At 54.0% G+C, this 25,521-nt stretch overlaps 13 protein-coding genes across 13 annotated transcripts; 7 read left to right on the top strand and 6 right to left on the bottom strand.

The window, feature by feature from the left end:
* Positions 1 to 596: 596 nt before the first annotated feature.
* On the top strand, positions 597 to 1,493 carry N7482_003374 (uncharacterized protein; the record flags this gene model as incomplete). The annotated part of the gene is made up of 2 exons (XM_056685499.1): positions 597 to 873; positions 943 to 1,493. 2 exons carry the CDS (start codon positions 597 to 599, stop codon positions 1,491 to 1,493), a joined length of 828 nt encoding a protein of 275 aa, XP_056544241.1.
* Positions 1,494 to 2,324: 831 nt separating this feature from the next.
* On the top strand, positions 2,325 to 4,121 carry N7482_003373 (uncharacterized protein; the record flags this gene model as incomplete). The annotated part of the gene is made up of 3 exons (XM_056685498.1): positions 2,325 to 2,402; positions 2,423 to 3,588; positions 3,689 to 4,121. 3 exons carry the CDS (start codon positions 2,325 to 2,327, stop codon positions 4,119 to 4,121), a joined length of 1,677 nt encoding a protein of 558 aa, XP_056544240.1.
* A 441-nt stretch (positions 4,122 to 4,562) lies between these two features.
* Positions 4,563 to 4,984, top strand: N7482_003372 (uncharacterized protein; the record flags this gene model as incomplete). Its single annotated transcript, XM_056685497.1, has 2 exons — positions 4,563 to 4,775; positions 4,889 to 4,984. The coding sequence occupies 2 exons, from the start codon at positions 4,563 to 4,565 to the stop codon at positions 4,982 to 4,984; spliced, it is 309 nt and encodes a 102-aa protein (XP_056544239.1).
* Positions 4,985 to 5,201: 217 nt separating this feature from the next.
* N7482_003371 (cytochrome P450) lies at positions 5,202 to 6,984 on the bottom strand (the record flags this gene model as incomplete). The annotated part of the gene is made up of 3 exons (XM_056685496.1): positions 5,202 to 6,458; positions 6,578 to 6,793; positions 6,850 to 6,984. 3 exons carry the CDS (start codon positions 6,982 to 6,984, stop codon positions 5,202 to 5,204), a joined length of 1,608 nt encoding a protein of 535 aa, XP_056544238.1.
* Positions 6,985 to 7,382: 398 nt separating this feature from the next.
* N7482_003370 (putative C2H2 transcription factor) lies at positions 7,383 to 9,802 on the bottom strand (the record flags this gene model as incomplete). The annotated part of the gene is made up of 6 exons (XM_056685495.1): positions 7,383 to 7,777; positions 7,840 to 8,135; positions 8,187 to 8,293; positions 8,347 to 8,600; positions 8,654 to 9,023; positions 9,065 to 9,802. The coding sequence occupies 6 exons, from the start codon at positions 9,800 to 9,802 to the stop codon at positions 7,383 to 7,385; spliced, it is 2,160 nt and encodes a 719-aa protein (XP_056544237.1).
* A 1,025-nt stretch (positions 9,803 to 10,827) lies between these two features.
* On the top strand, positions 10,828 to 12,067 carry N7482_003369 (hydroxymethylglutaryl-CoA lyase; the record flags this gene model as incomplete). The annotated part of the gene is made up of 2 exons (XM_056685494.1): positions 10,828 to 11,270; positions 11,335 to 12,067. 2 exons carry the CDS (start codon positions 10,828 to 10,830, stop codon positions 12,065 to 12,067), a joined length of 1,176 nt encoding a protein of 391 aa, XP_056544236.1.
* Positions 12,068 to 12,662: 595 nt separating this feature from the next.
* gel1 (1,3-beta-glucanosyltransferase gel1) lies at positions 12,663 to 14,063 on the bottom strand (the record flags this gene model as incomplete). The annotated part of the gene is made up of 1 exon (XM_056685493.1): positions 12,663 to 14,063. The coding sequence occupies one exon, from the start codon at positions 14,061 to 14,063 to the stop codon at positions 12,663 to 12,665; it is 1,401 nt and encodes a 466-aa protein (XP_056544235.1).
* A 298-nt stretch (positions 14,064 to 14,361) lies between these two features.
* On the bottom strand, positions 14,362 to 14,577 carry N7482_003367 (uncharacterized protein; the record flags this gene model as incomplete). The annotated part of the gene is made up of 1 exon (XM_056685492.1): positions 14,362 to 14,577. The coding sequence occupies one exon, from the start codon at positions 14,575 to 14,577 to the stop codon at positions 14,362 to 14,364; it is 216 nt and encodes a 71-aa protein (XP_056544234.1).
* A 1,068-nt stretch (positions 14,578 to 15,645) lies between these two features.
* Positions 15,646 to 17,812, bottom strand: N7482_003366 (sodium:solute symporter family protein; the record flags this gene model as incomplete). Its single annotated transcript, XM_056685491.1, has 3 exons — positions 15,646 to 15,753; positions 15,804 to 16,849; positions 16,912 to 17,812. The coding sequence occupies 3 exons, from the start codon at positions 17,810 to 17,812 to the stop codon at positions 15,646 to 15,648; spliced, it is 2,055 nt and encodes a 684-aa protein (XP_056544233.1).
* A 429-nt stretch (positions 17,813 to 18,241) lies between these two features.
* On the bottom strand, positions 18,242 to 19,027 carry N7482_003365 (sterol desaturase family protein; the record flags this gene model as incomplete). Its single annotated transcript, XM_056685490.1, has 1 exon — positions 18,242 to 19,027. One exon carries the CDS (start codon positions 19,025 to 19,027, stop codon positions 18,242 to 18,244), a length of 786 nt encoding a protein of 261 aa, XP_056544232.1.
* A 775-nt stretch (positions 19,028 to 19,802) lies between these two features.
* Positions 19,803 to 20,403, top strand: N7482_003364 (YbhB/YbcL family Raf kinase inhibitor-like protein; the record flags this gene model as incomplete). The annotated part of the gene is made up of 2 exons (XM_056685489.1): positions 19,803 to 20,236; positions 20,280 to 20,403. The coding sequence occupies 2 exons, from the start codon at positions 19,803 to 19,805 to the stop codon at positions 20,401 to 20,403; spliced, it is 558 nt and encodes a 185-aa protein (XP_056544231.1).
* A 1,467-nt stretch (positions 20,404 to 21,870) lies between these two features.
* N7482_003363 (tyrosinase family protein) lies at positions 21,871 to 22,745 on the top strand (the record flags this gene model as incomplete). Its single annotated transcript, XM_056685488.1, has 3 exons — positions 21,871 to 22,041; positions 22,098 to 22,165; positions 22,229 to 22,745. The coding sequence occupies 3 exons, from the start codon at positions 21,871 to 21,873 to the stop codon at positions 22,743 to 22,745; spliced, it is 756 nt and encodes a 251-aa protein (XP_056544230.1).
* A 1,442-nt stretch (positions 22,746 to 24,187) lies between these two features.
* On the top strand, positions 24,188 to 25,036 carry N7482_003362 (putative GPI anchored cell wall protein (Dan4); the record flags this gene model as incomplete). Its single annotated transcript, XM_056685487.1, has 1 exon — positions 24,188 to 25,036. The coding sequence occupies one exon, from the start codon at positions 24,188 to 24,190 to the stop codon at positions 25,034 to 25,036; it is 849 nt and encodes a 282-aa protein (XP_056544229.1).
* Positions 25,037 to 25,521: the final 485 nt, after the last annotated feature.

Here is a 25,521-nt window from a genome sequence, read left to right as displayed (position 1 = left end):
CCCGAGTCCCACACATAGCCTCACAGCGCTCGGGCCCATCCCTGACCGGACGTCCAACACACCCATCGAAGCTTTCACAGACCACTCCAACATTTTGTCTCAATGAAACAGACATCATGCAGACGAGATGTTGAAAAGCGTGCGAGCGTGCCCACCCTTCGAGCCCCAGACAAGTGCTGTGGCTGCTTGATGTGGTCCCCCGGGGTCTGTTTCCTCCTACGGCCCCCACGCAAGGCGACTCCAGCACCGTCTACCCCGTCTCGGCTGGGGTCGCTCATTGGACACTCGCATCTCGGTTGCTGCAAACCAAGACCCGCCCCATGGTCTAAGGGTCTGCTCTTCGAATCAGATCCGGACGCTGAGCCCCAATGCCATGCTGCGGTGGTCTGTGTTGGCCCTGGGGGCGGATGAACAGCTTTAAGCCTGCCGTCTTCCGCTCACCTGCCTTTTTTTCCCCTTCTCGTTATCCTCAATCGAGTCGTGTTGTTCCCTGTGACTGCCCCGTGTCGTTAGCCCACGCCACTCGCCTGCCGATATTTGACGACCAGGAGCAGTTTCGGGGAGCCTAGATCGGTGACATCGTGGAACACCACACAATGATCCACCTTCTGTGCGCGGCTCTCGTGTTGAGCCTCGCGCCGAGCCTCGTCCGAGGAGCGGCCAGCGCCAACGGCACATGTTATTATCTGACTGGCGACATTGCTACGGGCCATGTGCCATGCAAGAGCGGCGGTGGCGTCACCAACTGCTGTGATAGCGGGGCCGTCTGCTTGAGCAATGGGATGTGTGTAATGCAGGGGGACATGGGACTTGGCTTCGGCCGTGGCTCCTGCAACGACCCCGACTGGAGCCCCGCGTGTTATGCGCCTTGCCGTATGTCCCGACAGGGTTTCTGAACCCATAACCCCTGCCAGTACGAGCGCTAACATCTACTCTTTCCAGGCGATGCGTATCGGGAGGGTGGCGTGCCCATTATTCCAGTCGCATGGTATGATGTGAAAACCCAGTACTGCTGCGGCAAAGTCGAATTGAACAATGGCAAGACGACCTGTCGGTACGGTGATCCGTTCTCGATCGCGGAGGGGACGGTCCTGCCCGGCGTAGCCTATCTGTCCAATGTCACCTACACTGACTCGACCGATAATTCGACTACCTGTGATAATGCCACTTCGTCTGGGGCACTGACGACCTCTGTGGAATCCTCTTCATCGAACCGAGACGTTGCCATCGGCGCGGGTGTGGGCGTCCCGCTCGGTCTAATTGCTCTTGTGTCCATCGCGTGGGCCTTGTGGGAACGTCGCAAGCTCGCGCAGATGAAATCCTCTCTGTCTTCAGGAGAAGGTGCGTACGCCGCACTCAACCGCACAGTGGGGCCTCCGGTCGAGCTGAGCGCGGCGGCGCCCGGCGCAGCGGAGTTGATGGATAGCATGAATGAACCCAAGCATACAGACTTCAAACCGGAGGTACCGATCGAGAGCGAGAGACGATGGTAAGCATTCAACCCATCTTCCCTCGGCTGTCTCAACCTGTTTGACTTTCGGTGGGTTCGATTTCCTTCATGAGCATTCATAGGTTCGCATGTGCACATACCGTGAAGAGTGGCTTTTTAATTATTTTATTTCCCCATTTGTTGCTTTACGCCTGGGGTGTCTCTATTTATTCATTTTTTTTTCATGTCAATATACCCTTGGAAGACCTTTCTACACAAAGCAAAACTGAATGCTGGGGCCGTGTGGTGTGCCCCTGATGATCACGAAGAAATTGTCAGCCGCTCCACTCGTAGCAATCATTTCTCAATTAGAAACCTGACCCACCATGCACGGTTTGACCCAAAGCATCCTGTCCGGAAAGCTCCATTTCAAAAATATTGCCCAAGATGTTTGGAATTAGATAACGTCAAGTATGGGCATTCAGTAGATGCATATCCAATTCTCCAAGTCGGGTCTGTCGGCACTTGATCAACTCATGAAACCATCCAGCCATCCTTGACAGGGCAGCCTTATAGTACAGTGATTCTCGAAATCGGCTTGACCAATACACGCTGAGCAAGTCTTTCTTGGCCCCGCGGTCAAGGCCTTGGCGCAGTTCATTTTACTGAGCGACTCGCGTTGAGGGGGCGCAGTACAGGACTCGACACCTCAAAGCCCCCTCATCACTTCGGCATTGAGTTCTTCCCACCGAGCATAGCCTCGAAATGCTACTAGCTTGCTGATGAAAGCGAGTTCTGATTTCCCCGCCTCATTCTGACCAAATATTGAATGGCACACACGTGCTAGACTTAATCCCATTATTTTCGCACGCAGCTGAGAGGTGAACGGTGAACGATGGACGGCATTAGTGACACTGCTTCCATCATCGCTGTCGCTCAGCTAGCTGCTTCTATCATCAAATATGTCAAGACAGTCATGCACCACTTCAAAAGCGAAGGCTACTCATTGCGATCATTCAGGCGCGAGGCTTACTATTGACCCTACACGAACTCACGAATGAAGTCGGAGATGAAGATTGGTCATCCACAATCCAGAGCTTGACTTCGCACGATGGGCCACTGTCCACGTTTCGGCAGCTGCTTGAGGACATGGCGGGAAAACTCGGTATCACACGTTCCGATTCCCAAGTATCAAATGCTCTTCATCGACTGCGGTGGCCATTCGATCAAGCCATCCTCCAAGAAATGATTGCATCGCTTGAAAAGCTCAAATCAAATCTTCTCTTGGCTTTGGCAAATGACCACATTCGGCTTTCCATGGAAATTCGAAATGAAGTTCGCAATGTTCAAACCCAGTTGACTGAGGCTACTATCAATAGTCGGAGACAAATGATCAGGTCTCTTTCTAGGGAGCAAGAGCTTATTGTGAAGTCTTTGTCCTTGGCAAGCCTCTCGCGCGAGCTGGATGGAGAAGAAGTGATGGAATTGAGAGCCAGCACTGAGTGGTTTTTATCCCACGAGGACTTCAAAAATTGGCACACTGTGAACCCTATACAACAAACGTTGGTTCTTACTGGCAGTCCTGGATCAAGAAAATCATCTTTATGCGGCGTTGCTCGTTTTTTTCTTAGATTTTGGCGGCAGCTGGAAAATGTCTGCATCGCATCCTTTGTCTTCGATTATTCGGGGCAGGAAGAGCCTAGCGAATCACTTGTGCTGTCCAGTATCGTTCAGCAGATTCTCTCGGAACGTCCATATCTCATCGAGCATCTTACTGCTCTGAGACACACGGGCGGGCCGCTATCCGTGGCGGACAGTATTAAGCTAATCAATCTGGCCCGGCGCGACCTCGACCAGCTTTACGTTATTCTCGATGAATTTGATTCATATGCGCGGACCGGCCTATGCGTTTTCAAGACCCTCCTTTCAATCAAGCCGCCTATAAATATTTTGATTGCCACGCGAGAAACACCATTTCTCTCTGAGGCCCTTCAAGACTATCTTGTTGTTCGCTGCGAAGACGCTAGACCTTTCCATGTTTATGTGGACAGTATAAAGGCCATGCTCGAGCAAGAGCCTCTTATATTAGCACATCTTGATCACGACCCTGAGAAAATTGCGGATGTTTCGATATACCTCGCTCAACGAAGCTATGGACTGTAAGTTCTTCTGCAGACGCTTTGACCTTGGTTATACGATCTGATGCCATCTGGCTCCTGTATTTGCAGAATTAAGTTACCGGTGGCTAACGGTCTATAGCTACGTATGGATAAAGCAGATGTTGAAGCTTCTTGCCCGTACCAGGAATAGGACGCAATTCCAAAGTGTACTGCAGAAGAACCTCCTGACCTTGATCGAGACCTACAATTTGATGCTGCACAATCTCACGGAACAGCCACCCGAACTCGTCAAACTAGCCACAAAGACCCTGAGGACAGTACTGGATGCCGGTAGACGGGTGGAAGCTACTCAGTTAATGAGTGATCTGGCCCCGGAAATAGCAGCATCTGTGCCGCAAAGTAACAGGAACCTTACAAAAGCTGGGATAATCGAAGCCATTGAGTCGAGTTGCAAGGGATTTGTTTCTTCCTCGGGCCAACTGAGCACAAACGGGATACATTTACATTTTATCCATCAGACTGTGAAGGAGTTTCTGGTAGTTAAATACGCAAATGAATCGCTTGCCACATGATCGGAGCGCAGAAACGAATTTTTCGAGCGCGTATTCGGGAAACTATCTAAGCATACCGCAATGTCGTTTTCAGTTGAAGCCTATTCGCAGCGTCGATCCCAACACAGTCAACACTTCTTGTTTCCTCATCGGGCTCTTGGCGAAGAATGTTTGCAACTAGCTCCAAATGAACTCTGCACTTCGCGACAACGCTCCCAGCTCCCACATTTTCAACTTTCACTCTACCGACAAATCATCATTGCAACCGCAGCCTTTTACAGTTCGTCTAGTCTCTTGCTCGAACCCCTTACTAATCTCGATGTTCCCGCTCTACACACCACCAGCCACGCTCCATACGGGATAGAGTTCGTCGGAGCTCTACAACCATGGGCCAACTTAAAGTCAGAAGTGGCCAATACCTACAACGGCTAGATCTGGAACCCACTGGCCCTAGCGTCAAAGATGACAGGCAATTTCATCGCCAGTTCGGTCAACGAAGAGCACGTTCTGGTCAGTGAAGAGCGGCGTATACAAGGCCGACTAGAAGGACGAGCGGGAACGGCTCTAGGAGCCATCTTTAGGGTTCAGAACAGGGACCTTAAGCTAGGCGCCTTCAAGGGTGCTTTGCCGCCACACCCAGGATATAGGAAAGCTCCTAATTTTGCCGATACAGTGGTATGACAAGGATGTTGTTTCTTGAGTGCGTAGGAACCAAGCCCAACGTACAATGAGATCTTGAAATTTCGGCCCATAGAATGTGTGATTGGTAGCTGGTGAGTGTCCATCAGAAACTGGATACTCCTGAGCAGGATGCTGAGATCCCTAGCCGATTTTACATTGGCGGCGTGTCGTACGTTACACCAACCGATCCCACGAACAACTGAGAAATCCTCAAATGGGTGGCATTTGCACAAGTCCATGCTATCACAAACTGTCTAGCTAATCCGTAAACAGTCGTCCGCTGATCTAGGCAGCGTCTCATCCCAAAATGTAGCATCTCTGACCGACATTTACTACGACAAACCATTCCCAAGTGCTTGCACCTTGAGTATACTCCTTCAGCTCCCGGACCAGCCTAGAATCCAATCCTCGCCACTTCCCCTATTGTTCGGTAATTACCGGTGACTGCATCCATTGCTTTGTCTTAGGATCGAGAAGCCCCGCCTCCGCCTCCTTCCACTCTCGAACCACCATATCCGCACGCTTCTGAGATCGGGGGGTAATGCGAGCAGGGAACTCCTCGGGCATACACACAAACCCTTGCGTCAAACGGTCCGGGTCGGGAATGATCTGGAGCCCGGCCTCATCCCGTGCCGGTTCGATATCGAAGGCCCACAGAATCCGCGACATGCCCAGAAACAGGCTACGTTCCGCAACGTGGATGCCTGGACAGATACGGCGCCCGGCTCCAAAGGTAAATGCATCTCGCTGGGCGGGGTCAGGGTTAGCGGCGGCGTCCCCGAAGCTTTGCCGATCGTTTTGATACCGGTCCGGGTCGAATGTGCGTGGATTGGCGTGTCGGGTCGGATCCATATGGATCCCCCACACATTGTTCAGCACTCCTGCGCCTTTGGGAATGAAGTAACCCTTGTACTCATCGTCCTGGGTCACTGCATGAGGGACAGCACCCAAAATCGTCGTGGGCATCCATCGAAGCGTCTCTTTCATGCAGCTCCGGATGTACTGCAGATCGGCCAAGTCTTCCATTTCGGGAAGACGGTCTGACCCAATCACTCTATCGAGTTCATCCTGAGCCTTACGTTGCACATCCGGGAACAAGAGCATCGCCTGCACAAATGCGTACAGTGTACTCGATGTTGTATCCGAGCCGGCCTCCAGTAGCGTTCCCGATATATAAGCCGCCTGGTCGTCGCTGAAGCCGTCTCGCGTTTGCGCCTCGTACATCCCGGCGCAGAAACAGGGCTTGATGGTCTTCTCCTGGGTTTCCCGCTTGGCCTTCATCCAATGTTCCTTGTATAGCGCTTTCTCATGCATGTGAAGCCTCTTGGCCTTTTTCTGAGTCGGCAAGAGGAAATCGGGCAGCTGGCGCAGCCAAGGGAAGAAATCAATGAGAGCGGCGGTGCCGGTCTGGTTGATGGCGGCAAACTCGGAAAACCCATCGAATAACTGCATCATCTTTTGATCCTCGTATGTCGATGTCCGCCATCCGAAGACCATGGTGGTGGTGAGCGCATTAGAATAGCGGCGGATGTGTTTGAGGAAATGATCCGGCTGCGTCAGGAATTCGTATAGCATCTGGCGGTTCTCCAGCATCTGATACGCTACATATTTCTTGGAAGTAGTGACGTTGAGTAGTCCGTGGACCATCTTGCGGAACTTGGGCCCTGTCAGCGATGCCTAATATCATAATGATGGGATGAGTAGAGTACGTACTGCACGCCATCTTGGCCCATAACCCTGTTGCTCAAGACTGATTAGCCGTGAGCCTCTGAATTGTGAATGTTGAGTGGACGTACCATCATCAACAATCTGAGATCTCCACTGCATAAAGTCTGACCGATATACATCTCCTGTCGGTCGGAGTAGATATTACTTCGCTTGTCGAGTAATTCTTTGACGGCCTCATCGCTTGAAAGCACGATGAGGCATTTCGTACCCAGCATGAGACTATAGATAGGCCCATATTCACGTGCCCACTTTTCAAATTGCAGGTGAGCATCATGTGAAGGCATCTAGTGTGTTAAGATGATTAGTGGCGTCTTTGCGAACAAGAACATTGGGAACTGACTTGATGGATATTTCCCAGGATAGGGAGCGTCGGCGGCCCCGGAGGATAGTTTTTGGGTCTGCGACCAATGAGAAGGATGCGTAAAATAATCACGACTGCGATAGCAGTGGCGAGGACTGAATTAATGGCCAGCATGTTAACTTGCTGCGCTGCTTTTCATTCACGTGAGTTAGTATCCGTGGAAAGGTATCACTGTTCAGGAGAAAACAGCTCTCATTTGGCCAAAGCATGATCCAGGGATCTGAAGCTATTTATGTTTATGTGACTATTTGCGGGGAATCAGCTTTCTAGGTCATGATTCACTGAATGTGCTTATTGTGTCCGGAGTTAGTGTGGGGGGAAAATCCAATTGCGGATGTGGAGGTGGGCATGGCGGAGTTGTGGGGGTCTCCGATCTTCACTCTTGCCTATGGTGGAATAGACACTAGGCAATAGGTTTTGAAATCTTTATGTTTATGACGTGTATTAAGCATTGAATTCGGGCTGGACAAACTAGACCGATGGCAATCGTTTCGATTTCTAATCCAACTAGTTCACAACTGAAATGTTTGAAATCCAATAATCAGGTTATTGACCTGCCGCATACTAGTCTGATCATACTGGTTCAAAATCGGATCCAAAGCAATATCATCAAGAGGTAAATGCTCAATTTCCGGCTGCAAACTTCCCAATGTGGCGAGGCGCTCCGTCATTAGCTTTGCCAGCAGCCAGAATTCAGGGCAATGCCGACAAAAGCCAATTCGCCTCCACATGAGCTGAGGCGGAGGATTGCAATCACCCATGGTAATGTGAGGAGAGACACCTGCCAAAGAGACCGAGGCAAACAGCTGCCAGGAGTCGCGCCAGTTTCGGAGGGTGTTGTGTATCGGTTTCAAATTCTGGGAGCTACTGACCGAGCTGCGGTACTGGAAGATTTGGGAATGAATGGCTTAAACGAGATCAAGATTAGTGATGTGGCAAATTGAAGAGGCTAGCTTCCAAGAGGCATACCGGATGTAAGTGAGAAGAGGTTCAATGGCCCTGATGCCGCGATAATGTGGCGCATATTTGGTGATAGATGATCCTTTGCGAGTGCTTCGAAGGCACCGCGGAAGGAAAGACTCCAGTACGCATTTCCACTTGGGCGGTGGGTTTGTATTTGCTGATGGCATTCATCGGCTGTCAAGGCTTGAAAGCAAGCCTCCGGCATTGCCATGTGCATCTTCATTTCCTTAATCACCATGCGAGGAGGGAGATTGTTGAAAATGACGAAAGCAGTGTCAAGGAGGAAAATCCATGTAAATACTCTGGTGCGAGTTAGAGTTCAGCGCCTTGATCGAGTAAAATAGTGGCCTGACCTGATCAACTCCTCTCGAGTGGCAAACTCCTTCCACTCGAATTCATGTCGACCCATTTCGGCATAATTCAAATGCGTCGCAGTAGTGATTCCAATGTCCCGCGCGGTCTATGGAGTGATCAGTAACAACACCACTCACTTAGATTTGCGTGTGAACATACAGAGACTAGGGTAGCAAATCGGTTCCGCCGAATCCGACTTTTGCTTGAGTCTGTGCCTTCCCAATTCTGGTAAAGGCAGACGATATATGCAGCTTGGAGAATTTGTACCTTTCGCCGATGAATGGCTATATTACTCGAGGCAGGGCAGACCGAATCACTGTTGAAGTCATCGTCGATGAAGACAATCTCCTCGACACAATTGAACCATGTTCGAGCATCCTCATTATCTGGCATATCTGGCGAGACGCATGCTCCTGAATGGTGTTATATGGTTGGAATATGATTGATGAAGGGGAATATCACATACCCATCACGGCCATAGAAGCCAAAAGAGCGGGCTTTGCCGATACCGCATCAAAGCTAGGTCCGTGAACGAAGTTGACATTAGGATGCCAAATAGCCCAGTAGAATTCGAGAAATCTTCGCAAATTGGCGGGAGAAAAGAATTGCAGGCAGGCATTCTTGAGGGCCGCCGACCAATCGAGTGTCACGGCACTATTTCTCGGTTTGATTCTTACGACCTCCTGGATTAGCAGAAGTATCTCATGTGTTTTCAGAGAAAGCGGGTCGCCGAGCCAATTGATTGGACTACAATCAACAGTACTAGCATCACTGAGGTTGTCTAACAGGGGGGTGAGTCCACCACACCCGCCTGGAAACCCAGCTCTGTAGGGTTGCTCAATGTAAATGATTGTCGCGGTTCATAGCGAGCATCAACTGCTAATTGCGAAGCAGAATTCTCGCGTTGAAGCTCAGTTCCGCAGTCAAAACTCGAGACCAGGCCGGAGTTGCTTGTAAATCGATCGAGGAAATGTAGCGAGTGGCTACTGCCGGTGTCGAGGAGAGGGTTATCGCGAAGAACCTCACTCTCGGAGGCTGAAAGGAGATAATCTTGCCAGCTTGAGCCCGCAGAGCCAAAGAATGATTCATTGAAGAGATTATCCAGCGGACTAGTCCCAAAACTCCCGGTTTCTTGTTGTGTCCCAGCAAAGGGATTCATAGCATCTGTTGACGAAATGGAATTTCCAGTTTGTCCAGTGAAGTTTCCGAACGAAGCATCAATAGTGACAACCTCAGCGAGGCTGGCATCCTCGAATGGTTCCGGAACAGACGAATAGAAACATAATACCCCCTTTTTGGAACAACCTTGGCACGGCTGATGGGCACTGCAAGCTTTTTTCTGGCGGACGCACCGATCACAAGCGCGTCGGCGAGCACCAGATCTCGAGCTTCCGCCATCGCATGTTCGAAGGTGACGTTTCAGGACATCTGCACGCTTAAAAGAACCATCACACGTGTTGCAGCGGTATGGGCGCTCTGATGTATGCGAGCTGGTGTGTCGGGACAGGTGTTCGCGACGCTTGTAGCGTTTCGAACAGACCGGACATTGATACTTCAGCGTCGGATTCGCATCGCGGTCCGACTGTGCGTCGGGCGATAGGACATCGGACGGCATTGATTCTTTTCTCGGGGGGAGTTGGAAGTTGGCAAGACTCCGGGGCCCCAGGGTTCGGATTGCGGGGGCCGACAAATTAAGGTTCACCAGTTGCTGATTCCGGGTGCTGGTTCGGTACTTTGCCGTGATCCAAATCGCCTGCTTTCTAATTGGTGCGATGCGACAAAGAAAAGGGTATTTATTTAATCGAGCAGGGAGTTCTTTATGGGCTTTCAAATGCGCAGAGCATTGACTTTTTACTTGGGCATGCTAACAAGGAGGTAAAGGACTGGAGAACATCTTTTCAAGAGAGATTGAAGACCGAATCATGCGGCATCCCGCCATCAGCGGGGCCAGTGTGGTGGGCACCAAAAACGAGCGGTATGGCAATGTCGTCGGATGCTTCCTGAAAGGAGTGGAAGGACCTGCAAGGGCCCCCGATTTAAAGGTGAACCCATGAATCAGCAAAGACCGCAGGACCTGTTTGGGATCGAAGATCAAGGTGTTGGGGACGAGTGGCTCGCGACCGGAAGCGGCAAGCAGCAAAGCCCATTCTACGAGACATCGGTAAGAGGTTGATTGCCCAGAGCGTAGTCAAGGCAAAGCTATAGATCGATTCCATATGAAGTTGTGCCGGTTCTATCCAACACGGGTCTTCGCTTTCTGTCTCCTATACGCGTGTTCCTCAATACCAACCATCTGGAGTTCATTGTTCTGGTTTGTTTGAACGCGTTGTAGCCCGTAAGCTACAATTCCCATACCTAAATTTAATCTTCACCCCACAAACCACCAAAAAAGGGCCCCATCCAAGCATCGGTCCGCTCTCCGAACGACCTGTCAGCTTACCTTACCGCATGGTGGAGGGGCTGAAGTATGCCCTCGGGGCCTTCGGTCCGGGGATCGGAATCCGAGCAGCCCCGTCAAAGCACCGCAGTTTAGGACAAGCCCACACAGAAAAGAAAAGTACAACTAGGAGTCTTATGCTAAGGCATGTGCTGCGTCGATCACAGAGGCCGCCGCCGGCGGCATTATCACATCACATCACCATGACCATCCAGACTGCCCACGTCCGCATCGTGGAAGTCGGGCCCCGGGACGGCTTGCAAAATATCTGTGACCAGGTCCCCACGTCTACCAAGGTGGAACTCATCAGGCGCTTGCGGGAAACAGGACTGCGCACAATCGAGCTTACATCCGTTGTCTCGCCGCGCGCAATTCCACAGTTGGCGGATTGTCGCGAAGTAATGGACCACGCTTTGGTAAAGACACTGCTTCAGAATGAGACTGGAGGTCTGCGGTTTCCGGTGTTAGTGCCTAATGTGAAGGGCCTGGACATTGCAATGAAATGCGGGGTGAAGGAGATTGCTGTATTTATTAGTGCGACGGAAGGGTTTAGTAAGGCGAATATCAATTGCTCGGTGGAGGATGGGATTGCCAGAGCCAGCGACGTGGCTGGGTTGGCGACGAAGGCAGGTGTTGCTGTCCGAGGGTAAGTAGATATGATCCATGCCAGGTCCCTCCCAAGGAGTACACATCATATCTCACGATCATAGCTATGTTTCTTGTATCTTCGCGGACCCGTACGATGGTCCCACCCCGGAGGGTGCGGTCCTGCACTGCACCAGATCGCTGCTGGACGCGGGCTGCTACGAGGTCAGCCTGGGCGACACAACGGGCATCGGCTCGCCCTCAAACGTGCACAGCCTCATCAAGTACCTGATCAGCAACGGTATCCCTCTCGAAAAGCTGGCCGGCCACTTCCACGACACCTATGGCCAAGCCGTCGCCAATGTCTGGGAAGCGTATACTTGCGGAATGCGAGTATTTGATAGCAGTGTTGGTGGGCTGGGCGGATGCCCCTTCGCACCAGGCGCAAAAGGAAACGTTGCCTCGGAGGACCTGGTATACATGTTTCACAATGCAGGCATACACACGGGCGTCGATCTGCCCAAGCTCGTCGAAGTGGGCGACTGGATATCGCGAACGCTGTCCATGACCAATTCCAGCCGCGCCGGCACAGCACTATCCGTAAAAGACAACCTTGCCAACTCGCCATCCACCCCTGCCAAGCCTCCCAGACAAGTTTCCCGACAATGGACTGTCCTCGCCCAGCCACAAGGCCTCCAACTACACCGCGGCGGGACAAACCTCAAGATCACCCGCAACCGCCCCAAAGGGGACGATCGTCGCGCTGAACGGGCCCGCGTGCGGCGGCGTGGGGCTGGCGTTTGCGTGCGATATTCGAGCTTGCGTGCGCGGCGCAGGGTGCGCTCTGAACGAGATTAAGCAGGGGCTCTCTGTGGGGACGATCTCGAAGGAGTTGCTGAGGCTGGCGTGGGCTCATGGGGGGAGGGAGGAGCAAGCGAAGGGGATCAAGGGCTTGCTCGAGGAGATGACGCGGCCAGATGCTGAGGGTGCAGAGGGAGTGCAGAAGTTTCCGGCCGGGAAGATGGATTGGGACGAGGGCGTGTTGGTACCAGGGCTATTGAAACTTAGGTTGTAGAGAAAGGACCCTTCTGCCGACAACGTAGATACTATTGCTGGGCGTCCGTCAAGACATGGTGGAATGAGGTGCGTATGATGGACACTATGTCAATTGATGAGAATACTCAAGATACGTTAAACGCATGCTACCCCAGGAAACGAACATGGTGAAAGATAAGAAAGCGTGAGAATTATGGCCTACTGTACACTCCGAAGCCGCTTCGCGGGGCGGACAAAAAAGATATAAAAAACGGACCAACTAGCTTCATCAGGCCACAAGCGGCGTAGAGAACGACCATCCTTGTATCAAAAAATGCAAACGCGCCAGCGAGGGAAAGCCAAATCCCGACGTGTTCGGTAAGTAAAGACAAGCAAAAATATTCTGCAAACGCGGAGTTTACAGGAGAATCAGGGCAGCACCAAACAGGGACGATACCATGGTCAGCAGGCTGACTGCGATGGGGGCCATGCTGACGGTGAAGGGCCTGGCGAGGCCTGCAGCGGCACCGGATGAAGTGGCGCCCGCGGTGGTGGTCGAGGACGACGAGTTGCTCGACGAGCCCGAGCCCGAGCCCGAGCCGGCCACGGCGGTAGAGGTGGACTGGGTACCAGAGGTCTGGGAGCCCTTGCCGCTGAAGCCAATACCCTTGCCGGCACCGTTCTTCAGGTACTTCTCGGCAGGGGCGGGGATGGCGGGCAGAGCGTCGGAGGCATCGACGTCCCAGTTGGGGGAGTTCTTGGCGGGGCAGGGGTTGGAGCCACCCGTCTTGTTGTAGTTGCCGTCACCATTGGGGTTGGAGGTCTTGTCGAACGCCGCCTTCAGAGCATCATAGTCCTTCAGGTTGCTCACGGTATCGCCGCTGATCTCGACCAGGCCGTACTTGCTGCCCTCCTCCGAGTACTCGTAGACCAGACCACCGGAGTAAACTCCGGTCATCTTGGTGGAGTACAGCGCGCTCACCTCCTCGAACTTCCGGGTGTTGGTGTTGCAACCGTACTCCGACAAGAAGAGGGGGAGACCATAGCCAGTGAAGTTCTTGACCTTCTGGTCCCAGCCGGAGGTGGTGAAGGAGGAGGGGTCGCACCAGGAGTAGTCGTTGAAGGCGAAGAAGTCGGAGCGCTCGTCATCGGTTCCACAGTTCATGTACTCGGCCATCTCCAGGCGGTTGGTGTCGATGTCCGCCGCGGAGTAGCCCACGGGAACCTTGCGGAGCTTCTGCTCACTCAGGTAAGAGCGGATATCACGGGTGACGGCCTTGACATAAGGTGCGGCCTTGGACGAGGGGCCATCGTTGATGACCTCGTTACCCGAGAAAAACGCAAGGGTGTTCTCGTAGCGGGCGAACTTGTCGACGGTCGCGAAGACGTACTGGAGGTAGACATCATTGTACGAGGGGTGCGGGTCGGCACGGTTCAGGGAGTACTTGGGCGTGTTGACGTCGAGCACCAGGTAGATGCCGGCATCGGCCAGGGCGTTCATGCACTCATCGTGGTCGGCGGAGTTGTCGACGGAGTAGACCCGAATGGTGTTGAGGCCGAGGTCCTTGAACTTCTGGATATCGCGCTTGCAGGTCTCCGCGTTGCCGATCGGGTCGGTCAACTTGGACGATCCACCGGGCTGGTAGTCAACTCCGCGAATGTAGAAGCGCTTGTCACCCTGGAAGAAGGCATTGCCCTGCACCGTGATGGGGGTGATACTGTCGCGCTTCGCAGCAGTCAGCGCGGCGGAGGGGGCACCGAGAACGGTGTGAGCGCCCAGAGTGAGGGCGGCTGCCAGAGACGCGACGGTCGCCTTCATTGTGAATCGATACAGTGGTCCGGGGTATCAAAAGGGGGCCGGGAGTTGGGGGGCGCCAAAGTGAAAACCGCGGGAAAGAATTGGACGTGTTGTGGATAGTAGTCGATGTAGATGTGTAGATATTGTCAACGGGTGTCTAAACGAGCGACAAGAAAGATTAAAAGCCAATGGCTTCAAAAAGAGAAGGAACGAGTGTGAGGAAAAAAGGCTGGTCGAAGAACGTAGGGATAGGGAAGGGGGGAAGGACTCTCTGCTTATACTTCGCATGGGCTCAGCATGCGGAGTACGCAATAATCCCTTAATCCCTGGCAGTCCCAGAGGGTGTGGAAAGGCCCTGAGGGCCCTGATCGACCAGTGGCGCGCTGTGGAGCTCCAGTTGGAACGGCAATGATGGACCAGGCCCAGTGGGCAGGTGTGGTGGCTCGACGGCGATTGGCAGGATGGCCGCCAGCGTGCGGATGAGGTGCTGGCGAGCCTTTCCTCCGAATGGTCGATCCTCGGCATCCTCCTGCATTCGCCTGTAAGGGGCCCTCTCACGGGCCTGATGAGGCCCTGACTGGCCCATCGCGGGCTAGAACGGGGACGAGTGGAGCCCAAGTGGACGGCCAGTGGGGCGTTCTGACCCTGAAACCCCACTCACCATCAGTCCCCGTCCAAGACCTGATGGTCCCAAGCCCTTGGCCGTAGTTTCTGATGTTTCTAGTATTTATAGCATTCATTATCGGAGTGGTACACGGTTTTCTGGGGCGCTCGTACCGCTTATCCTCCCATCACAGTTGACTGGACTTGACTTGTTGACTGTTGACTTTGGTACCGTTCCTGGTTCGAACCACTCCAAACACATTCCCAACGGCCTCACCGCCCAGTCGACTGCCAACTACTCGTCATGATCCCTTAGACGCGATCCGTGCTCCGTACTCCATATTCCGAACAGCGGCAATATTGGCTTGGCGATGACGCGCTCCTTCTGGGCAACGGCGCTGATCGTCTCGCGAACAGTGCAGGGCCCCTGATAATTGACTCGAAATGTTCCATACAGTACACCGCATAAGACGGCTATTTTTACTGTACGGCGGATTCCCTCCACGGTTGTCTGTCCAAGACTCGGCGCCGAGCGCTTCATTTATGTCGTGTCACCACACCCAATCCTTTCTCACCATCGCCTCGCGGCATCCCAGTGGACCCATGGGCGCGATTCTACTCCGACATGGCGGGCTCTCGACGCCTCGATGGCCGCCTGGCTCCACACACGCACAGCGGCCATGGCTGTCTCACACCTCACCCGCACTCATCACGGTGGGAGTGATGAGAATTCTGAGATTTGTGCACGCCCCCTTGGTGGAACTTGGCCCGCGCCGGCCATTCGCCCAACGGGCCGCCATGATCTTTGCATTGGGCCTTTGGCCACTCAGCGCGACCGCTAGGCAGCACCGGTATAGAAACCCGATCGTCAACACCAAGTACGCTCGCGAAAGGGGTTATTCGATAAATTAATCCTAAATGGCAAATCTGGTACATAGAATCTCGAAACACAACCTGCCCAGTTGGAAGAGACAACAGGCGGCCCCGATCACCCGTTTCTTCACGCGTCGCCGCTCACGGCTACTTTCTCCTTCCGAACGCCTAGCACAGCCTTCACATCGCCCCACAAGCCTCCCACTATGCTCCGCAATGCCCCCATACTTTCGACCTGAATGGAATTAGCTCGGTTTGTATGACGCCAAGGTTCTGGGCACTCACCACGGGGTACACCACGCAAATGATCACGCTTGTCCAGACCCAGATAAACGACACCACCACCCAGCCGGTGAAGAAGGGCTTGCTGTATATATAGCTGGTACCGAACAGCGTAAACGGAACCAGAATAACTGCCCCGAAGAAGAAGATCGCACTGGCAACCATGGCGATGCGCTCGCCTTTCCGGGCGAGCTCGGGGTCGACAGGCTCGATGTTGTTGGACTCGAGGTAGTCGACCAGGTCATTGCGCAATGCAGGCGGTGCGGTAACCTCGTCGGAGGCTGCGGCCGCCGTCTTCTCCTTTTCTACGGTCGGCGCACCCTGGTCGGGGGCAACTGTTGACGGGGTGGAGACGCCGGTGATGGCACTCATCTCTGGGGAGGTATACTTCTTCGGGAACACGTAGCTCAACACCACCGCCATGACAAACCCGACGCCAAACGACGCAATGTTTCCAGCCACTGCATTGGTCGCGTCCCCGGTGCTCGCCACACTGATCGTGCCGGAGCGCTTCCAAGCGGTGACAAACCAGACGACGATGCCGCACAAGAACCCGATCCACGGGGCGCCAACAGCTGCAACAGTCGACATGGGCTCCCACAGCAGAATCATCCCGACGGGCAGCGCGGCGCCGCCGACGATCACGCCCAGTACCGTCAACACCCAGGTCAAACTAATGCCGGCCGCGTTGAGAATGCAGCAGAATGCGGCGAGGACCACCGCGTACAAAGCGATTGCCCAGTGGCTCACCCGCACCAGCTCCGTTGAGGTAGTGTTGGGACGGTAATACGTTTTGTACACGTCGAAGGTCAACAGCGATGACACCGCAATCAGCTCGGCGGATGTGGAACTGGTCACTGCCATGAACAGCAGGATCAGCATCAATACGGCGCCGCCTTTACCAAGCAGCGCAATTGCCGTCGCGGGGGCTGAGAGTCCTGCTCCAACCTGTGCGCTTGAGAGTGGGTTTGGGTAGGTCGGGAAGTGAGGGTCTGCAGTGAGCGCCGCACATCCCAGCCCCATGACGGTTGCGAACCCGAAGGGAATCCCTGTATTCCAGTCAGAACAAATTTGTGAGGCCCCCAGAGGTCCCCCCACCCATCGCACTCACCATACCACGCAATTCCACCCAGGATATAGGCCTTGACCGACGTCTCCGGCTTGGACGCAATCGCCCGCTGCCAATATGCCTGGTCCAACCAGACCGTCGTGAAACCAGCCACAAACAGATCCACGGCAAAAATCAGGCCTCCCACCGAGCGAAACGCCAGATACGAGCCATCCGTGTTCCGGTCGATCGGCATCTTCTGCGACGCCTCTTGCAACAGGTCATACAGCTTTCCGGGACTACCTACCAAGTCACTGCTGGCCGTGATCAAAAAGCCAAAGACCAGGATCGCAATAAACAGAATCACCGTGTGCGTATAGTCTGCGATGAAGGTCGACCGCAGGCCGCCCGCGATCACATACACCGCGACGACCGCGGGGATGAGGAATGTCGCGGCGTAGACGTTCATGCCCGTCAGCGCCTCCACAACCTGTGCGCCGCCCAACACTAAGCATGCCCCGACGAGCATGTTCGTGGCCAGGCCGTAGTACAGGTATGTCAAGTGGGCGATCTTTCCGTGGCGCGCGAGGACAATCTCCGGCATGGTGTGTGCGCCGGGGGCTTTTGATTTGATTTTGATCGCGATCAACCCGAACATCAGGATTTGGAGCGTGCCGGTGGCGGCGTACCACATTGGTCCGCAGACGCCATACTCGTACGCAAAGGTCGAGCTCGTCAGTAGGGTTGCGGACCATGTCCACGAGGACACGATGCCAGCGCTGATCAGGCCCGGTTTGACTGATCGGGATGCCGTGTTGAATTCTTCGGCCTGGTGTGTGGAGAAACGGGTGTAGCGGTTCTGCAGCCAGGTAAGGCCGAGCATGAAGAGCGCGAAGACGCCGCCGATGCCGATGACGATGCCATAGCCCGCGGCGGCAGGAAGGACCTGGAGCTCGTTACCCATCGGGAGAGATATTGATGAGTAGATTGATGCAACGGCCTCAATTGCCTTTCTTGACAGGGGAAATTTCAAAACTGTCTTGTGTTTATCTGGTCCTTTTATACGGCGCGACGGCGCGTCGACGTCTCCGACCGTATCTTATCTTGATCATCGCTGCACAGATAGGCAAGGATCAGAATGGGGTACGATTGTCCTCCACGGGCTGGGGCTACCCCAATTCTCCGTTGGAGTAGGCTGATAAGGCTCGCGGGTTTCCCAAATGGGCTAACAGTGCTGGGGTAGGCCACGCAGATGATAAGAGGCGTCTCGATGACCCCAACAGTCCAGAGCTGTGCACTGCGGTTTGGTCGCGCGCAGAGCATTATACGCATCCAAGCTCCAACAATATGTACAAACCCTCTCCAACTCCCTACGATTCACCCATCGCACTCCTTACTCGGAACGCCTCTTCCCCAACTTATCAGTTCCATGCACCCAATCCAGCAAGCCAATTGACCCGTAGTTCAGATTGAATTTCTCATGGTGCAAATCATGCTTTTTCGCCTGATTGCGAAAGAAATCATACCCGCTATGCACCGTTGCCGTATTCAACAGCTCCCATGTAAGAAACACCCAAAACGTCAGGATATGGCTCTGCAGCAGCTGCGGCGGCAGCGAGATCGGCAGTGCATTCGCAAAGATCTGCTCGAGCGGGTGCGCGAACTGCGCCGCCAGCGCGATCGGCGCCGTGAATTTGTGGTGCGTCTTGTGGATGCGCCGGTAGAAATATGGTACGTGGAGTAGACGATGGCTGTAGTAGAACATTGCCTCACGGAGGAGGAGGCAGATTGCGAAGTCGCGCGCGAATTCAGCGGGCGGCGGGAGGGTTGCGGTAACGCGGTAGGAGGAGCTGGCGCCCGCTTTGCCGGCGATGTAGATGAGGCTGAGGTGTAGGACTGACGAGAGGATCTGGTTCCGGGTGACAACCAGGAAGCAGTGCACGATGTCGGTGCGCGTGGGTTGCTTCGGCGTGGGTTGGATCTTGTGTCGCTGGGAGAAGCCGGGTGCGATGGCGTCTAGAAAGAGATAGGCTATTGAAGGCAGCCAGAACGAGAGCACTTGGACAAGCAGCGTCCCCACAAACTCGATGCGTTGCGCCGAGTACGAGGCCACGAGGCCGGCCCAGATGGCCGAGGCTTGTTCGACCGGGGGACTGCCGTACTGACTGAGGGCCTCCATGGCTGCAGATCGAATGAATTCACACTGCGACTCGAGGGAAGGTCCAACTTGCAGCTGTCGGGACATTAAAGTAAAGATCATGCCCCTTCTTCAGGGTCTCACTGGCATGAAACCTCGGCCGCAGACGCAGACCTTGTTTTCCCGCATCCCCGCAATCGATCGACGTCGCTTGCCATTGCCATCAACGATCGGTAGATCTCGGCTAGGATCTCGATGCCATGTGACGGACGTGAGTCGGGATTTAATCATTCGCGAGGTGCGCGTGCGGGGAAGTAAACACGTCTCAACTCAGCCATAGTTGTGGGATTGGTGAACGTCTTCCCGTCTTCTCAGGTATTGAACCAGAGGATCACTGTGGTGGTCCCGCTTGTGAAGAGCATCACAATCCACTTCTGTGCGATGAGCCATGGTTGGCTGCCTGGATGTCCACACATTGGAAGCATATCTCGATGAATGAGCGAGGCTCCATAGTCGGTATGTCACTATAGTTCCGTATCACGGGAGTATACGATTCCATGGCCGCCTTATATCTGGCGGGACAGACGACAGCCCAGCGATGCCGCAACCGGCCCGTCAACGGGCCCATCCAGGCGCGACATGACAAAAGCACAACCACCTCAGCGGCCGGAACGAGGTTTTCCATATTGTGAGCCCACCTGCTCTCGAAAGCCACTCATCGGAGCTGAACTCAACTGAGGGTACGCCTCTGGTAACGCCTGGGCGACTTCGACTGCACACCCCTGCCTCCGACTCGGTACCCTCCATCCCCGCCACTATGAACTACATTGAATACGGTATCAGCCGCATATTCGCGGGTGCCAAAGGCCGCGATGCGCGCCTTTTCACGAAAGGCGCTGCTTTTGCACAGCTGACCAGCCCAACACTGACTCTCGACTGTCCCGAGGTGGGCGCGTCCGGATCGCAAATGCCCGCCGACCTCTCCGCTGACGGCGCTGGGCGCTTTCCCACCCTGAGCTGGGCTGCAGCAACCCCGGCTGTGAAAGAATATCTGCTCATCAGTGAGGATCCCGATGCGCCTCTGCCTTCGCCGATTATCCACGGAATCTACTACGGCATCCCGGCCAGTGTGACCGGCGTGAGCGCAGTGGACTTCGAAACGGCCGAGGGCGAGTTCATGCTTAAGGGCGGCTTCAAGTACGGCAAGAATCGACGGGGGAATGTATACATTCCCCCCTCGTCCGCTGCTGGGTCATGGACCGCATCGGTACTTTTTCACCCTCGTTGCGCTCAGCGAGCCTATTGATGCGACTGCGCTAAGCCCCCTGCCAACCGCCGAGGAAGTGGGGAAAGAGATTGAGGGGAAGGTGGTGGGTTGGGGCGAATGGGTCGGTTCATATGAGAGACAATGGAAGTGATGGGCTTGCTGTATTAATGCAGGTCTTTCTGGATGGGAGTTCCTCGCTCAGGGAATCAAGACATCGTTCCGACGGCCCTGTGGATCACGCGCGTTTCTGAAATCGTCGCTCTATGTTTTCTCTGCTATTCTACCCACGTTGATTATGCATACAATTCAATCTTCCACCTGAAATATTTCAGCTTGCAGCCAAACATGTTCGAGGCCGCTTCGGGTCCCCAGCTCAGATATGATTCGCGTGAAAGTGTCGAGAAGAATTGGCATATTCGCCTTATATTAAGTAGACGACGCTTATGGCCGACTGGAGGGGCCCTACAGCTGCGTTGGCCATGAGCGGAGGGGATCTCTGCTAATTGAAAATTGTGCGTTTGAACCGATCTTTCGCACGGCACATATTCTGCAGGATCTGCTGCAAACCCCCCTTTGTTATTCCTTAGCGGATTGCCGTTCATTCGCACTGCAATATCAGATTGGTGAGCAAAGTCATGGGTGCATTTTTGCATGATCCGCTCACAGCTCTTCTAGCAAGCATTTGTATTTCCGGTATATTCTTGATGAGTGGAACTCCGACATTGGGCTCTTCAATGCTTGCGGTGCGACATTCGGGATTCAACCGCTCCGATGTATAGTCATCCATGTGATGTAGAGACGGTTTCAAAATCAGTCTAAGAATTGAGCGCATCCGAGAATCAGCTTTCGCAACGAGCGTTCTGTTGCCCAGTGAAGCCCGAACCGCTGGATAGTCGTCCCTCGGCGGTTGAAAATATTGGTTTTGGAGGACTATCAAGTTCATCCTCGCAATCTTCTCCGCTCATACTGATATCACTGGTGGCAGCGTCCCATTCCTTCACGTACTGCTCCATATTTCATGAGCGATGGTCTGTGACGACATGGAACCAGGGCTAGTATTGGGGATCTCGCATCGAGAGGAGTGGCTCCGGGACAGATCCCGTACCCATCTATGGATAGATCGCCTCGTGTGCGGCAGGCCATTTTTCAGCCACCCATGGTGTGTATGGGTAATCCTTGTAACTCTTTCACGCCTGCACATTCGCATGCTACACTAAAACATTGTCACAGCGTCAGCGGTATTGCTAGTCAGGGGCTTCCATAAAACATTGCGGCCTAAACACTAAGGGCATGCGTGAAAATGGTCGCCATGGCTGGTTGGAGCATTGGTTCCTGGTAGGAACTCTATTAACGCAGGTGCTGGCCGGGATTGATAAAGGGCTACCGAGGATCTTGGGAACATTGTGTTCCCTCACATGGCACAATGTTTCTCCCCAAGCCTTTCTTGCTAATCCTTGCTCTGACAAGCCTTTCATTTGCAGTTCCACGGGATCCGAGACAGCAACCATGTACACCCGACAATATCGCCATTCGAAGGGAGTGGTAGATCGTACTCCATCCCCGTCTTGCGTATTTCTTGTCCTATATCGCTGACCAGCCACCAATCTAAAGGAGTGAGATGCTACCGGCAAAACGGATCAGCTACACCAATGCTGTCCTCTGTATGACGCGGACGCCGCCGAGACTTCCAACTACAGCGTACCCAGGGGTGCGAAGCCGGTTCGATGACTTTGTAGCGTGTGGATCTCCTACGTGCGAAGCTGGGTCTGATGACGCTGATGCTGGTCTAGTACGCATATTAATTACACACTCAACAGCCATTACAGCGGGCTGTTCCTGCCATAGCACCGACGTTTCTTGTGGTTGTTTGAGAGTGCTCTCTGGGACGAGTGCAGGTATACAGGTTATCTCCCGTGAGTCTCTTGTCTCGGCAACCCTTTGCGTCACCGAGCAGGACGAGGAATTGACTTGACTAGGTATTGGAATTGGCCGCTCTGGGCAGGCAAACTCCATGACAGCCCACTCTTCGACTGCAGTGAGACATCCCTCTCCGGTGACGGTGATTACAACCCAGGGGAGCAGAGTGTCTCTGGTGGGGATGTGACTCTCCCTCGCGGCACGGGAGGAGACTGTACCCGCTGCGGTCCTTTCAAGGACATGGTGGTCCATCTCGGCCCATTCTCCCGCATGCTCCCCTCGCTCACCGAGATTCCATCGCCCGGATTCGAGTATAACCCGCGGTGCCTCAACCGCAGCTTGAACAACTTTGTCGCAGCCCACTTCACCAACGTCACTCAGGTCTCCCATCTCATGGCTGCCGCCGATATCGCTGATTTCCAGATGGTCATGGATCACTGGCCGGCCGAGCCGACGGGGGTCTTGGGACTACATGGCGGCGGGCATTTCAGTATCGGGTCCACCCTCCAGGATCTCTTCTCCTCGCCGCAAGACCCAGCATTCATGCTCCACCATGCGATGATAGATCGGATGTGAGCACTTTGGCAAGCCGCAGACGAGGTGAACCGGCGGCATGCGCTGAATGGGACGAATCGTATTCTGAACCCGCCGTGGGCGGAGCAAGTGACCTTGGATATGGAGATGGAATTTGGAATTCTGGATCGGCCCCGGTCGGTCCGTGAGGTCATGAGTCCCTTGGTGGGTGGGTTGTGTTATGCCTCCACCGGAGAGTGTCAGAGTTGATTTGATTGAGCTGACTGAGTTTTTGTTGTTTCTCTTCCATTCCTGGATCATCGGCGGATAAGGGCGGATGAACTCGGAATATGTCATCATATTCCCATCGATCGAGCTCGGTTTCTGTGATTGGTGCATTTGTTCGGTATCAACCGCCTTGAGGGTTCGCCAGTGCGGAGTTATTTGTACGCTTTGGCGGCGCAGGGGAGTCGAGCTACGCGGCAGAACTTGGGACTGGTTTCTACGCGATCCATGGAATAGAAGACCCCACGACCTGATGATCAACACGGCAAATGGCCCCCCTAGCTATGTATTTGTTCTGTTGACGATTCTCGCCCTCAGGCTGGCATTGACGAGCCTCGCATCATCTTCTTCGCATCATCTTCCTCACCTTATCTTCCTCGCATCATCTTCCCTATGCAGTCGTTCGTATTTCCTGTCGACGGGGGTATGACAACACGGCCAGCACAACACGCCGACTCCGAACGGGCCCGCTATTTTCAGCCCTGAGACCGAACCAATGAAGAGTGGGCCAGCACTGCCTTCGTGGATACATTACGGAGTACTGGGGCCATATCGGCAGAAGCTTGCGTCGCCCGGTAGCTTCTTGCGACGCATATATGCCGTGAATATTTCGCAATATTCCAGAGACCAAGTCAACTGTCTCCCATGTGCATCGGGGTCGATTTTATTCGGTCGGAATGTGTCACGGATTGAATAGGCAAACTCTGTGGTCGATCCGATCGGCCGCCGATCGCCCGTGTGAAACAACATCAACTTCTCAAGCCACAGTCAGACAGCCAAGCCTCCGAGAACCGTTCGCGGACCACTAATTATAGCTGACATCCTGAGTTCTAATACCCAAGCTAATCCAGAAGGATGCGAATCTCCATCACTCATTCTATCCCTCTGTCCCCGTGGATCCAAGCTCCGAGCTGTCTGGTTTTAGGGATCGCTGCCACTAGCGTACCTAAACTGGGTCGTAGTCTGCCTAAAACCGGTAAACTGTAGAGATCATTGCGTTGCCTCACTGCTTTGTCTCCATTATTTCTCCATTATTTTTTCCCTTTATCTTCCACGCCTGCATATTCTTCCTCACCTTCCACGTCCTCCCATCTCTCTTCTGTCTTCTTTCTTTCCTGTCATACCTTCACGCTCGACCCCCCACTTCCCTTCCCCTCCATCAATCTCGTCCAATTTGGAGCAATCGCCTTCGCCAACACCAACTGCCGTCGATCGCCACCATGCTGCGAATCAACCTCCTCCAGACCCTGTTAGTGTCGCTTATGCTCCTTGCCCTGGTCTTTGCGACGGAGTATCCAGTGATCGACAAGGTGCATCGTGAGTCTCAGTCTCTCCAGGATGTCCTGGCCAGCATCAACGTGAACTCCATTCACGAGGCCCTGCATGCCTTCTCTCGCAAATTCCAACACGGCGTTTTCCCGACTGACATGAGCGCCGCCGAGGCCCTGCAAGATGATGATGAGACTATTGCAAGCCTGGTGAGGCTGGCCAGACGGGCCAGCAACACGACCGCTGCATCGGAGCCGACTACTTCGGCAGAGTCTACCACCACGTCGGCAGATTCTACCACCACCACGGCGCCGGCTACCACCACTGCGGCGCCCACGACTTCCTCCACCTCGGAGTCCTCAACCACTTCGGTTCCCAGCTCGACGTCCAGCTCGAGCTCGGTCGCCTCCACCACCACGGTGCCCACCACCACGACGGCAAGCTCGAGCTCATCATCCTCGACGAGCTCCAGCACTACCTCGACTAGCTCAGTGCCCTCCACTCTCACCACCACGACCAGCCACTCGTCCTCATCCTCATCTACTACCTCGGCCCCAACCACCGACAGTTCTTACACTTCCACGTACAAGAGCACCACGACTCTGCCCAATGGAAGCTTGAGCACCATCACCTCCACGACCATCGTGCACGTCAACCCGACCGGTTCGTCCGGGAGTTCGACCACCGCCGGCTCTGCCCCTGGCCTGCAGACTGGTGCGGCTGCTCTGACCACCGCCGGTCTCACCCGTGAGGTTGTCGCCATGCTCGGCGGGGCTGTGGTGTTCGCAATGGCTCTATGAGGACGGCCTCTTGTGTCCTCGCCCCCGGTCGACTCCATCAAAGTCGCCGGCATTCCATTTCTGCGCATATCTTCTAAATTTTGCATCTACTAGCAAGTCAAACTTGCATCCATCGGTCCTTCAGCGTTTCCATGACAAGCATTGTCATATCACGATCCTTACGAGCTTCAAGACTCACGCCTCTCCTTTCTCACACATACACTGTTTCTCGTTTCTCCGGCGTTAGCATATCCAGCCTAAGGCTGTGATCGGGTCATCTGGTTTTTTGTATCTGGTTGTTTCACGGGCAGCGTGTAGCGTGCACCATCCCTGGTGCCTTAGAGGATCTTTATCTGCAAAGAAAAATAATGCAGTGGTAATCTTGCCGGCCTCGGCCGAGGAAAGCATGTTTTCCGTTATTCCAATCTTCGTCAAGTGCATTCAGTCGTCACATGTAGAATAAGAATAATCTTATCAAAATTCACAATATATAGCATCAGAGTATG

Source organism: Penicillium canariense, assembly GCF_028826845.1.
Source record: "Penicillium canariense strain IBT 26290 chromosome Unknown utg000002l_segment0_segment0, whole genome shotgun sequence".
Classification (NCBI taxonomy): Eukaryota; Fungi; Ascomycota; class Eurotiomycetes; order Eurotiales; family Aspergillaceae; genus Penicillium; species Penicillium canariense.
The sequence above is the reverse complement of the archived record's forward strand: the minus strand, read 5'-3'. Positions and strand labels throughout refer to the sequence as shown.